The sequence below is a fragment of the Danio aesculapii genome, chromosome 3 (genome assembly GCF_903798145.1).
Source record: "Danio aesculapii chromosome 3, fDanAes4.1, whole genome shotgun sequence".
Classification (NCBI taxonomy): Eukaryota; Metazoa; Chordata; class Actinopteri; order Cypriniformes; family Danionidae; genus Danio; species Danio aesculapii.
In genome coordinates this window covers 57216590-57230658 of record NC_079437.1, presented here as the reverse complement: position 1 = coordinate 57230658, position 14069 = coordinate 57216590, and the positions used below count along the sequence as shown (strand labels likewise).

At 36.0% G+C, this 14069-nt stretch overlaps 1 protein-coding gene across 2 annotated transcripts in view; it reads left to right on the top strand.

Moving 5' to 3' along the window:
* Positions 1-14069, top strand: part of cyth1a (cytohesin 1a) — a 107851-nt gene that overhangs the window by 56628 nt on the left and 37154 nt on the right. For both annotated transcript variants that reach the window (XM_056454286.1, XM_056454284.1), the window contains exons 2-5: positions 4199-4281; positions 9609-9673; positions 9810-9876; positions 9983-10101. In XM_056454286.1, coding sequence (XP_056310261.1) covers positions 4199-4281; positions 9609-9673; positions 9810-9876; positions 9983-10101 — 334 coding nt within the window. The remainder of the gene's footprint in view (positions 1-4198; positions 4282-9608; positions 9674-9809; positions 9877-9982; positions 10102-14069) is intronic.

Sequence of the window (14069 nt, the reverse complement as noted above, 5' to 3'; positions counted from 1 at the left end):
GTCATCATCATCCTCATCTGCATCAGTACAGCAGAGCTGCGTGTGTATGTCAAGTGCTTTGTCCTATCTTTCCCTCATATTCATAGAACTGTTTTTTGCGTTGTTAAATGAAGAGTTTCTTTTCTAGTCAGCTTTTCGTACAGGTCTCAGTTTTTTTTTATGCAATCTCTGTGTTGCATCAGGTTTGAGGTCAGGTATCAGGTGTTGCATCAGATTTGAAGAAAAAAAAGATACTTTGGAAATGCTTTAATCACAATCAGATCACGGAAGTTACCGACCTTAAAAATACTTCTTAAAAAATAACTATATTATTCATATCAATATATGCATTTTATTATCAGGGACCGAGCACCAACAGTGGGTAGGCCCTATTGGAATTTCTCTGTTTCTTCTGCAAATATGGTCTAAATATGCTTAAACTGAAATTTTTTTTGCACGCACCAGAAGTGGTGAAAATATACATTTGTTATGGGTTTCAGAGGTGGGTGTGGCGAAATGGCTCAACAGCACCACCTATGCACTTTTGACGAAGTGGCCCCCGAGTTACGTTTACGTATGAAAATTGGCACACACATCAAACATGCCAATGCCTACAAAAAAGTCTCTTGGAGCAAAATCTCAACCCAACAGGAAGTCTGATATTTTTTTGCAGGTTTTGTGAGCATAATCCAAAGGGCGTTGCGATTTTTATTTTATTTTTTTAAATCGTGAAAATCTAGAGTGTCCTTGGCGGACTGACAAAGTTTAGTGAATTGTCAAGGAGGAGGAAGTACTTATAACTTCCACTCCAGTGTTTCCTCTAGGTTTGCAGTATTGGGGAGGGGTGGTGTTGGTGTTCAGACTGACATTGTGTAACACGTGGATGACAGAGACAACGTTAGGATCCAAGTGCGGGTTTATTCGGTAGTCAGGCAAGCAAGGGTCAACACAAGTGCAAACAGATGAATAAAGGCAAATCCAGAATCGTAGTCACTATAACAGGCGAGAGGTCGGAAGGCAGGCAGTGAACATGGACAAACAGATAAACTTGGCAAGGGTCAAAACACGGAGAAACAAGACTAAGGAAAACGCGTTGAATTGTCACTTTACAGGTAAACAAGACTCGGCCAGGAAGTGAGTGTGTGTGCTGCTAAAGTAGTGTGTGTGATTAGTCCAGAAGCAGCATCAGCTGTGGGAGTCCAATCAGTGGAGACTTGGAGCAGGTGTGTGTGTGTGGCAAGACTGAATTTGTAGTTCATGTGAATGTGAGTGTTCACCAGCGACCTCTGGTGGTTAGATCGCTGGTAATCATGACACATTGACACAAGGAGTCATGGTGTTTGTTTCTTTTAATGACAGCAGTAAAAAAACTGAACAATTACCTGAACTACACAACCGTACAAGCTAAAAATTAACATTTAGTTTTATATCTTCTTAACCACAAAGTACGCAGCTTTTGTCACTGCAGTGTATCTTAATGGGCTTCTGGAAGAACATTTCAAGTACACTACTAGTACATTGATGTTAGTATACTTACTAAATAAAGTATGCTTTTATACTTGACCTTTACTTAAGTATACTTCTTTTTCCTAAGGGTGTATTTACTGACTTGCCAAGATCAGTCTTGTACAGCCAGGGCATAGATAAATTTGGCATAGACTTAAACTCGCTACAGGTTTGCATAGAACTCTATTCAAGTCAATCACACATCAGCCTTTATTTCATTGTTAAATGACAACGTAAAAATGTGCATCCTAGTGTATACACCAAATAAGAATAGCGTTCCTTGAATCCACAAAAACCATGCAAGGATGCTTGCTTCAGTGTTGCCACCCCTCATAATTTTAATGCCACCCCCTTGCCACCCCATGAATACTTTTTAGATCCGCCCCTGGATGTAGGCTAATAATCATATATGGGAGCGCACGTGCGTCTTCGGTCCTGTCAGATGTGGCGCGCACTCTCATTCCAACATAGCAGAGAGTGGCTGTGTGGAACTCAACTGAAATTTATAATCGCGCAACCATGTAGAGGCAGAAATCGCATGCCGTTGTGTAAATGCGATATTACATATGGCTATTTACCTTGTTTATTAAAAGAAGTTGTAATCTGGCGCTATATATAAAATGCAATTAACTTGACTTCAAAGTGGAGTGTGGAAAGCCATTGGGAGGGCAGAGCGCTAATATAGTGGTAGGGGAAACACTGCACACAATGTCTGATCAGCCTGAAAATTCACAGATTTGATAAGATTCCTCTGCTGAAGACATCTACATGCCAATATTGAGTCACAGTCATAGTGCCGTCTGCAGACAGAAGGAAGTTTGGCATAAATCTGTGATTTTTTTCTCAAGTGTTTTTGTATTTATCAGCTTAAATTACTGTCTGGTTTAGCTCAGCTACTAAATACGACCTCCAAAGACTACGTCGAATAGTTCGTGCTGCTGAGCGAATCACTGGTACAACCCCAAGAACCCCTACACCCCAAGAACTGTACCTATCCAGAGCGAGCAGAAGGGCTGCCAAAATCACTCTGGACCCCTCACACCCAGCACACTGCCTCTTTGAACATTTACCTTCTGGTCGACGCTACAGAGCACTGCGCACCAGAACAGCCCGACACAGAAACAGTTTCTTCCCTCAGGCAATCCATCTCATGAACACTTGATGATAATAATTGTGGAACCAACATCACTACTTGCTATACACTTTTATACACATATACACTTATTTAACAACACACTTACATGCCAATTTGCACATAACAGCTGCACATATAACGTTGTATATAGTAATAAACACGTACATACACTTGTCAATCTGTATATTTGCACTCACTACTTACTTCTATTTTTAAAAAATATATATTTATTATCTGTTTTTTGTCCTGTCTCTGTTATCCTGTTGCACTGTAGAAGGTCTGACACCAAAACAAATTCCTTGTATGTGTGAACATACCTGGCAATAAAGCTCTTTCTGATTCTGATTCTTCTAAATTAATATTGTCCACTGTTCTCCTGTCAACCTAAGGCCACCGGGAGGCAGTGAGCCTGGATGCAAGGTCCTTTTCATCGCTGCTGGCAGCTTTAATTCTTACTATTATTATTCTTATTCTTCCGTGGCAGCCATCTTCTGTGGCAGCCCATATAACCGTATGCGCGAAAGTTGTATGATTTGGCACAATGATAGTGGGCTGTCTCAACATTAACCAGAGCAAACATAAACTGTCTAACTTAAACTGTCTTGCACCACCACTGGTCCGAAGTTTCACTTATGTTTATAAATATAACTTTTGAACCAGATGGGCTACAATCAAATTTTTCCCGTGATTCCTTGGCTCAAGGCGGTTCAAACGCATTATATGACGTCAAATTTTTTTCGCTATTTCGAATTTTTCGCAAAATCTATTTGATCAAACTCGTCCTAGGCCGTGTGTCCGATTTTTCACCAAAATTGAATCACATGATCTACAGACCATGCTGGCCTAAAGTTATGTAAGTTGATTAGATCAAAATGGGCTTGAGTTGAAATCTCCATGACACATTGACGTATTCACACCAGATTTGGTGTGTGTTATGACAACTATCTGAAGTTATCTGCAGCGTTTTGGCAGATGCTGCTTCCAAACCTTGTTGCTTTTGGCCTCTAGACTGGTTTGCTCATACTGCCTGTCCACTTTTGCGAGGTTGCCGGTCAGCGACGACCTAAAAGCGTTTAGATTAATTTATGCTTTGTCAGTTGGAGTCCCTTGAGGACATTTGCAAGTATTTATGGATCTTTTTATTTGATGTCTTATGTTCACTACTATAGTTTTGGAGCTTTGGCTTTTACTCCTGAGCTAATTATGAGACCAGAGTGAACCACAGTATTGGGATGTTACAAATAGTAAAAAATATTGATGACCAATGTGTCTGTTACTAATCTTTGTTAATACTTGCCCCATCCCCTGATGCCTCCTTGGTTCAAATTAAAGTAAATGTTGGTTGTTAAAGGGACAGTACACCTAAATATGAATACTCACCTAACTTTTATGAGTTTCTTTCTTCTTGAACACAAACACTGAAGAATGTTCATTGGCATCCGTAATAGGAACAGAAAAATACTGGTTGTTTTTTCCCAGCATTCTTCAGTATATCTTCCTGTTTGTTCAATTGACATTTGTAATCTTTTTAATATGTTTGACTGATGGTAAATGTTTTTTTTTCTATCTTTTCCTCAGTGCCCGACGACCTCACGCCAGAGGAGCAAAAAGAGCTGGAAAACATCCGGCGCCGAAAGCAGGAGCTGCTGGATGACATTCAGGTAATGAAGAACTGAAGTGAATCATTCATTCAGATCCAGACAACTCAATGTGTTGTTTAAAAGTGGGATTAATAACCCTTCGAAATTATGATCATTAATAATAATTTTTGTTTAATTTTGTTTCTCTGAAATTTTATTCTTTGCTGTTTAACAGGACAAGGACATTTTAACAATACTTCAGATCAAATATTTTTTCTTCTGCAGAAAGTCGTGTTCTTTTTAGTTTGGCTTGATAAAAAAGCAGTTTTTTTTATTTAAGATCAATGTTTTTTTGTATCTTCTTTAAGAAAATATGAATTTTTTCAATTGTCTACAGCCAAATTAGCCTTATTTTCCCTGTTAACCTAATTAAGCACTTAAACTGCACTTGTATCTTTCAAAATAACTAATAAAATATTATGAACTGTCCCTAACACTCACCGGCCACTTTATTAGGTACACCTTACTACTACCGGGTTGGAATCCCTTTTGCCTTCAGAACTGTCTTAATCCTTCGTGCCATAGATTCAACAAGCAAGGTACTGGAAATATTTCTCTGAGATTTTGGTCCATATTGACATGATCGCATCACGCAGTTGCTGCAGATTTGTCGGCTGCACATCCATGATGCGAATCTCCCGTTCCACCACATCCCAAAAGTGCTCTATTGGGTTGAGACCTGGTGACTGTGGAGGCCATTTGAGTACAGTGAACTTATTGTCATGTTCAAGAACCAGTCTGAGATGATTCGCGCTTTATGACGTGGCGCGTTATCCTGCTGGAAACAGCCATCAGAAGATGGGTACACTGTGGTCAGAAGGGCATGAACATGATCAGCAACAATACTCAGGTAGGCTGTGGAGTTGACACGATGCTCACTTGGTACTAATGGGCCCAAAATGTGCCAAGAAAGCATCTTCTGGCACCAACAACCATGCTACGTTCAAAGTCATTTAAATCACCTTTCATCCTCATTCTGATGCTCGATTTGAACTGCAGCAGATCATCTTGACTATGTCCACATGCCTAAATACACTGAGTTGCTGCCATGTGATTGGCTGATTAGAAATTTGCATTAACAAGCAGTTGCACAGGTGTACCTAATAAAATGGCCGGTGAGTGTATATACTGAGTTATTAGAAATGAGTAATTAAAACTGTTATGTTTAAAAATGTGTTAAAAATCTCATCTCTGATAAACTTATCAATATTTAATATAGAATTAACTTCTCAAAGGAGGGCTGATAACTGTGTCTTCAACTGTACAAACTGAAATCAAAGTAGAAAGTAGAAATGAAATATATAATGCATATTAAAATGCCATGTTGACCCTCAGCTGCTATCGATAACAATGTGGAAGAGAATAACTAAAAACTGTAGAGTTATATGTGGCGTAGTGGAGACTCCAATAATAATTCACCAAGACCCAACACGATTGGTCCAAAAAGGGAAGTGACTCATGAGGACAGGAATTGGGTGGGGATGTTTCGTAAAGGACACTCATACATGAGGGAAACACTGGTCACATTCACTCTTCACTGAAACAGTCTAGTGGATTTGATTTAGTCATCATAACCTCCAGTGCACTACATGTGTACTTGATATTAATTTCAGCTTCCATAGGAATGTTCTGTACACACTGCTTCATTAAACTGATTTTCTACATACTGTTTTTGACAGATGTGCTGGTATTTGAGCCACTTTTCTTTGAGAAGACGTACATCTTTAAAGAATATGGGTTTTGCTAAGAGTTATAAACCAAAGGCTAACAAACACTTTTTTTTTTTTTATTTATAATTATTTTTAGGGGGGGTTTTCACCTTTAATTTGGATAGTATAGTGGAGATTATAGACAGAATAGTATTGGGAGCAGAGAGAGGGGAAAGGTCGGCAAAGGACCTCGAGCCGGGAATCGAACTTGGGTCGCCGTGAGCACCATGGTGCTAAATGTCGGCGCACTTAACCACTAGGCTATTGGCGCCGACAGGCGAACAAACACTTGAGGGAATTTCCTCTCTGTACAGCAGGTGAAGAAACGGTAAAATGATTATGAGGAGGGAAAACTCTTCATGGTGTGACCTTCGGCTCCAAATTACTGCAAATGATCCTGAAATAAGGATTTGAGTGGAATCAACACAATTTCTGAGGTTTTTTGGGGACAACTTAATTGTTTGATGTTCAATCCACTTAAATTAAAAACAACTAGGATAACTTAATCGATTTGTGTTGGAACAATATGAAGGAAGTGTATGGCACCCTTCATTTTTATACAGTGTGGGAGAAGAGGCAGGCGTGTGCCTCATTAATCTAAAACATGGTAAAATAATCCCATTGTGATGTCTCTAGTCTTTCCTCTGGGGCCATTCTCCAGTTGTCCTCCTTTAATATCATTTCTATTAAAGAGAGTCTAGAGCAAACCATTCATCCTGTTAAATTAGATTGGAGCCGCTAACGTCTGGAGAGTCTCTTCTAGTAGAAATCCGCTCCACAATAAATGTGTATTTAAATAAGGCAGGGAAGGTTTATGTGTGTATGTTTTGTCTCACGTGTAGATATTTCAAATGAATGATCGGCAGCAAAATCCTCACTGCTAACTTTAATATTTTTTCATTGTTTTATTGTAATCATAATATAGCATAAGAAAAGTGTGTTTAAACAATAAGGGAACGTTTCTCTCTTGCTGGATTTGATCAGTTCATGAAAGGTTCATCAAAGATATTACTTACTGATTTAACGTATTTTTTTCCCCTGGTTTTATTTTACTTTGTTGGACATGTTGATTTTCTATTTTTTCTACTTGATTCTTTCAGATTCATTATATTTTTGTTGTGTTTTTGTTTTTTTTCCAGACTTTTTGACTGATTTTCCCCTTTTTTGCACTTTTTTCCAAGTTTTTTTTTTTAAACATGTTTTTCTCTTTTCTCCTTTTTCTTTTTTTCCTAAGATTTGTTTTTTATATGTTTATATTTTTTTATATGTTTTTTTATACATTTTTTTTTATTATTATTTTTGGAAGTTTCTTTTCCAGTTAATATTTTGGCCTTTTCTTTTTTTGCTTATTTGGACTTTTTTCCAAAGTGTTTTTGACATGTTTTATTCAGATATGTTTGTAGTTTCTTCATATTTTATTTGTAAATGTTTTTCGTTGTTTTTGTACTTTCTTATTTTCAGATTTAATAAAGTGTCTCTTTTTTTTTGTACGTTCTTGCTTTCAGGATTTTTTTTGTTGGACATGTCTTTTATTTCTTTTGTTAGAAATGTTTTTTTTTTTCAGATTTCTTTCTTTTTTATTTTTTTTACTTTATTCAAATGTTATGTAATGTTGTTTTTCATTGCATTTTGACACACTAATTTTCTGAATATTTTTGACATGTTTTTTGTACATTTCTCAATTTTTTGTTTTTATTTATTTTTTATTATTTGGATGTTTGTTTTTTTTCTGATTTATTTTTAAACAGGTTGTTTTTCCTCTTTTGCATGTTACCTCCAGTTTCTTTTTTTTTTTTTTTAGGTTTTTTTTTTTAATTGTTTGTAAGATTTTGTTTTTTTCCCCAAGTTGTTTTTGGAGAAAAAAATTCAGATTATTTTAATATACAGTTGAAGTCAGAATAATTAGCCCCCCAGAATTATTAACCACCCTGTTTATTTTTACCTCAATTTCTGTTTAACGAAGGGAAGATTATTTCAACACATTTCTAAACATAATAATTTTAATAACTCATTTCTTATAAGATTTATTTTATCTTTGCCATGATGAGAGTAAATAATATTTAACTAGATATTTTTCAAGACACTTTTGTTACAGCTTAAAGTGACATTTAAAGGCTTAACTAGGTTAATTAGGTTAACTAGGCAGATTAGGGTAATTAGGCAAGTTATTGTATATTGATGGTTTGTTCTGTAGACTATCGAAAAAAAGGGGGCTAATAATATTGACCTTAAGACTTTCTCCAGAAGAAGAAATATTATCAGACATACTGTAAAAATTTCCTTGCTCTGTTAAACATCATTTGGGGAATATTTGACATAAAAAAAATTCAATGGGGGGCTAATAATTCTGACTTCAACTGTGTGTTGTTTTTCTTTGTGCTTGGATGTGTTTTTCAGATTTTTTTTTTTTTGACACGTTTTTATCTTTTTTTGTACATTCTTTTGTAATTTGCAAATCCATTGTTTTTTGACATAATAATTTTCAGAATATTTTTGATATGTTTTTCTCTTTTTTTGTACAGTCTTGTTTTCAGAAATCTATTTTTTATTTTTTATATGTAGTTTTTTAGAATAATTTTTAAACATGTTTTTCCTTGCTTTTACTTTCCAGTTTCTCTTTTTTCTGTGTTTTTTAATATTTATTTATTTGATTAGATTTTCTTTATTATTATTATTATTATTATTATTATTATTATTATTATTATTATTATTATTTTAATATATGTTGTTTTTCCTTGTGTTTGGACAAGTTTTTTTTCAGATATTTTTTTGACAGGTTTTTCTCCTTTTTTATACATTCTTTGCAAATTTACTAATTTTTCATTTTTTTTCAAATTGTTTTTGGACTGATTGTTCTCTTTTGTTGGATATCTATATGTTTTGTTTTTGTTTTTTTATATTTTGTTAGTATATGTTGTTTTCCTTGTTTTTAGACATGTTTTTCAGATTTTTTTTAAACTTTTTTTCTGTTTTTGGACTTTTTTTATGATTCTTATCTCTTATATTTTTGGACATGATTATTTTCTGATTATCTCTTTGTATGTAATTTTTTTTTCAGAATTTCATTTTTTAGAATTTATTTTTATTTTTTTTGCACGTGTTGTCTTTTTTTAGACATGTTTTTCAGACTTTTTTAAACTTTTTTTCTGTTTTTGGACATTTTGTGATTCTTATATCTTATATTTTTGGACATGATTATTTTCTGATTATCTCTTTTTTTTGTGTGTAATTTTTTTTTCAGAATTTCATTTTTTTTATTTTTATTTTTTTTATTATTTTTATTTTTTTTGCACGTGTTGTCTTTTTTTAGACATGTTTTTCAGATTTTTTAAAAACTTTTTTTCTGTTTTTGGACTTTTTTTTATGATTCTTATATATTTGGACATGATTATTTTCTGATTATCTCTCTTTTTTGTATGTAATTTTTTTCAGAATTTCATTTTTCCTTATTTTTGAACATGCTTATTTTCAGATTTTTTTGGATGTGTTGTTTCAGTTGTTTCGCTTTCAGCCCAGCTCCAAACACAATGTTCACATTAGTCTTAGTTTCATTCCTCATCTTTATTGACTGTCGTGGTGTAGTGTTCTCATCTCCAGAGACTAGTTTGATCTAACCGTCTGTCTCCTGTCGTCGCACAGCGTCTGAAGGATGAGATAGCCGAAGTCACCAGTGAGATCGAGAACCTGGGCTCCACAGAGGAGAGGTGAGTCTCCTGACAAACACACTTCAGCTCCATATTGGGTCTGTTTACACCTTTTTATGATGGGATAACTATCTGACAAGTGAAAATGCAGGTGTAAATGCCCTCCGTTAATGCCCTCCGCAACTGGATTTTGCAGGAAAAACATGCAGAGGAACAAACAAGTGGCAATGGGCCGCAAGAAGTTCAACATGGACCCCAAAAAGGTGATTAAAAAATCTGTTAAAGCACTAGAAATATACATTCATCGAGTTTAAACCTTGAATACGTTTGTGTGTGTGTGTGTGTGTGTGTGTGTGTGTGTGTTTGTAGGGGATTCAGTTCCTGATTGAAAACGACCTTCTGAAGAACACCAGTGAAGACATCGCTCGGTTCCTCTACAAGGGCGAAGGCCTTAACAAGACTGCAATAGGAGACTACCTGGGAGAGAGGTCAGTATGTGTGTTTGTTTTTCTGGTGTTATTTGCTTTCCGGATCTGCCTGCGTTATTTAGTGGTTGTTATCTCAGAATAAGGTGCCTAAAGCCTGGTTTATACTCTATGTGTTCGCTTAAATGCGCATGGCGAATCTGACGTCATCGTGGAGTTTTGCGGATGTTCGCTTTGGGTGCGCGCGACATGATTTCGGCTGGCGGTGCGCAGGACATTTTTTGAGACTCGAGCGAACAGTGTGCGTGCCGCCGTAACTGATTTGAGTTAGATATGAACCACTTTGAAGAGATTTTGTCTGAAACGGTACGACTGTACACACATATTTATGACCCGTGATCAGAGAGATAACCAGATGATCAATAATTCTTGGCTAGAAATTGCAACAGCAGTGGGAATGGAGAAAGTTTTTGTTAAAAGGTTTGGAAAAACCTGAAGGATAAGTTTAATAAAACCAAAAGAGGCCATGGCAAAAGTAGAGACACGGGTACACACTTACAGAAATATGTTTTTCCGCTAGTCATAGATTTTACACTGATGTATTTTGTTTAATTTTGAATTTAAAACAATTTAATAGTTTCAAAACTATAATGAAGTCACAGAATTATTTACTTTGAAAACTGGAAAGGAATATTTAAACCTATATTTACAATATACTGATAGCCTGTTACTCTGGGCTTTATTGGTGTAATCACGTTAGACCACTATTGGCCTTTTAGCATAAGTATAAGACAGAAAATAGCCAGACAGTAACGTGTGATTTGTGGAGCGGGCTAAATCTAAAAAAAACATCTGTTCTTTTTAGTAAGTGTGCTTTTTTTGCTTTTATTTTTGCGATAATAATCATATATTTGTAGAGCAACCCATGTTCTGTTGTCATTAATATTTTAATAAATTGTAATAGGTATAACTGTCCGAGATATGAACAAAAGCAAGTGATGACCAATAATTATTTGCTAGAAATAGCAACAGCAGTGGGAAAGGAGGAAAGTTTACGTTAAAAAAAGTTTGGAAAAACCCGAGTGATAAGTTGTTTATGCCAAAAGAGGCCATGGCAAAAGTGGAGACCCAGGTACATAGCTGGGTACACACTCGTCATAGCTTTTACACTGATGTATGTTTGTGGAGCGGGCTAAATCATTTGTATTTTTTTAGTAAGTGTACTTTTTTTGCTTTTATTCTTACCATAATAAAAATATATTTGTAGAGCAACTCATGTTCTCTTGTGATTAATATTGTAATAAACGCTAAATGGTAAACAGACCGAGATATGAACAAAATCAAGTGATGCATCAAAGTTTGATTTAAAAAAAAGTCTTGAATGGTTATAAAAATGCTTATAATCATTAAAATAATGTATAAAAACAATAAAAATAATTAGTTTAAGAATATTGAAGGATGTTTCGATATGACGTAGTTTCTGAAACTTCCTACTTCTCTGTTTATCTGTCTGATTTTACAGTGGGTTTTGTCCGCCCCATGTTGTTTTAAGGAATATCACAACGACAAAGTATAAAAGCCTCGTCCATTTCACGAGGTGCGCGCGCAGTCAGCGGAGGTGCGCGATGCGGCGCTAGGCGAAAGTATAATTCCAGCTTAATAGGGATCTGAATCAAGTATCCCAGACAGCTGTGTAATAACTAATGTTAACAGGCTCAGCTTTGGGTTTTACGAGGGCATTGGTGAATATTAAACTATGATTAATATTGCTCATCCTTAGTAAATACATTAACTAATGAAACCTTGTTGTAAAGCGTTACCATGTCTTTTAAAAGTGCATGTGAAGGTCTGAAGGTCTACCATATTTGCGTTTTAATTTAACACTAGCCAACTAAAATGGAAATCAATAGCTTACGCTTTGCTCACTGTGTTTGACTGACAAAATTATTGTCACCGCTCTATCCACAATGATAGAAGCTGTGGCTTAGCCTAACATCCACCAGAAGCTAAATTCCTGGAATCCATTGTCATTTGTACTGATACTCTGTAAATCCCATCCGCAAGTGTCTTTGATTAGCCTTTTATCCCGACTGTAAGCTCATCAGACTCTTCATGTCTGAGGAATGTTGACTCAAAGAGGACTGGAGTTCAGAGAGGCCTGTTATTCTAGATCACTGGCCAACACCTACTGGCTCTTCTGCGGTTGCGCAAGAATCCTCTTCCCTCCGCGTCTCATCCTGGATTTCACTGCTTGTTTTCTCCTGTCCTTCAGTCTGGGTGTGTCTCTTCAGGAAACAGAGTCGAGTTTTCGAAGATCAGATTGGATCTCTGAGCTCTCCTGTTATTGAAGGGGGTCTGCCGGTCTTTGTTTCCCGGTCAGCAGATCACTCAGAAACGACTCTAGAGTGGACAAGATCCCCATCAGCCCATTAGGGAAATCACATCATCCAGTGTAGTCATGTTTTTTTTTAGAAAATGATGCTGTCTTATCTGAGATAAAGTGGATGTGAGATCATTCAGGACCCCAAAACCCTTCAAACAAAACCTAGAATACTGTCTAACCCTTGATGGTTTTTTGTTTAATCCTATTTGTCAATAAACATTTGGGGGTGTCTAACAAGGGTTAGACAGTATTCTAGGTTTTGTTTAAAGGGTTTTGGGGTCCTGAATGATCTCACATCCACTTTATCTCAGATAAGACTTGAAAAAGACACCACAAATCAGTATCCACAGATGTTTCAAAGCATAATGCAAGTTTAACCTTAACTTATTTACTTTCCAATTTATTTGTGGTGTTTAAAGTTTGACATTTGAAGGGGTCTGTAATATAATGTGTATTTGTATAGTGCATTTACTATATATGTTTAATATAAATAAATAAAAAAAAAATTATATATAAATATATATATACACACCCAAAGCCCTTCACAATCACGAGGGGGGTCTCTCCACACCACCACCAGTGTGCAGCATCCACTTGGATTATGGAACTGCAGCCACAGGACACCAGTGTGCTTAACACACAAGTTATAGAAGCGGGTGGAGAGACAGTGATAGAGCCAATTCAGTGGATGAGGATGATTGGCCATGATGAGTTAGGGCCGATTGAGGGAATTTGGCCAGGACACCGGGATTACACCCCTACAACACTACTTTTTTTTTTTTTTTTAAACACAGAGAGTCAAGACCTTGGTTTGGCGTCTCATCTGAAAGGTGGCGCTCACTGATAGAATAGTGTCCCCTTCACTATACTGGGGCATTAGGACTCACAAAGACCACAGGTTGAGCGCCTCACTTGACAGCTTTGAGCTTGCCTATTGTGCACTTAAGTTCTTAAAGTGATAGTTTACCCAGAAATGGACAGTTATCATTATTTACTCATGGTCGAGGCAGGAAAACAAGCTCAATGTGCTTTGGATGCTTGAAATTTCGAAAATATAGATATGAAAAACAGCACCCCCAAATGTTTACTGACAAATAGAATTAAACAAAAAACCATCAAGGGTTAGACAGTATTCTAGGTTTTATTTGTGAGGTTTTGGAGTCCAGTAAGCAAGACTACAGTTTTAGCTTCTAAAAGAAACAAGTCTTCTGAATTTAGCAATAGAAATTGACTGAAATGAAATTATTAGGCATCCAATTTTAATATATGCCTACAGTCTGTTAGTTTTATGAATTTTACAGTTATCACCGGCATAACGGTCCATGTTTTAATGATATTGCATAGTTGCAGCATTTTAAATATAAAAAGCAAGAGACCAAGAACTGACCCTTGAGGTACTTCACAGTGTACTTTTGAATGACTTGAATTCTCTTCATTACCTGATACAAGTCAATAACGTACTGATAGGGAACGCCTGAAGCAAGCCAATGCAGTTTAAATAATACCAACAAAATTTAATAAAGTGCCTCAGATGATTGGTCATGGAAGACTTTAGGTTTATAAAATAAGAGTACTTTAAGTTGTCTTTAATTGTGTTTAATAAATGACAATCTACTTGTTTTAACGCAAGTTGCTTTGAAAGAAAGCA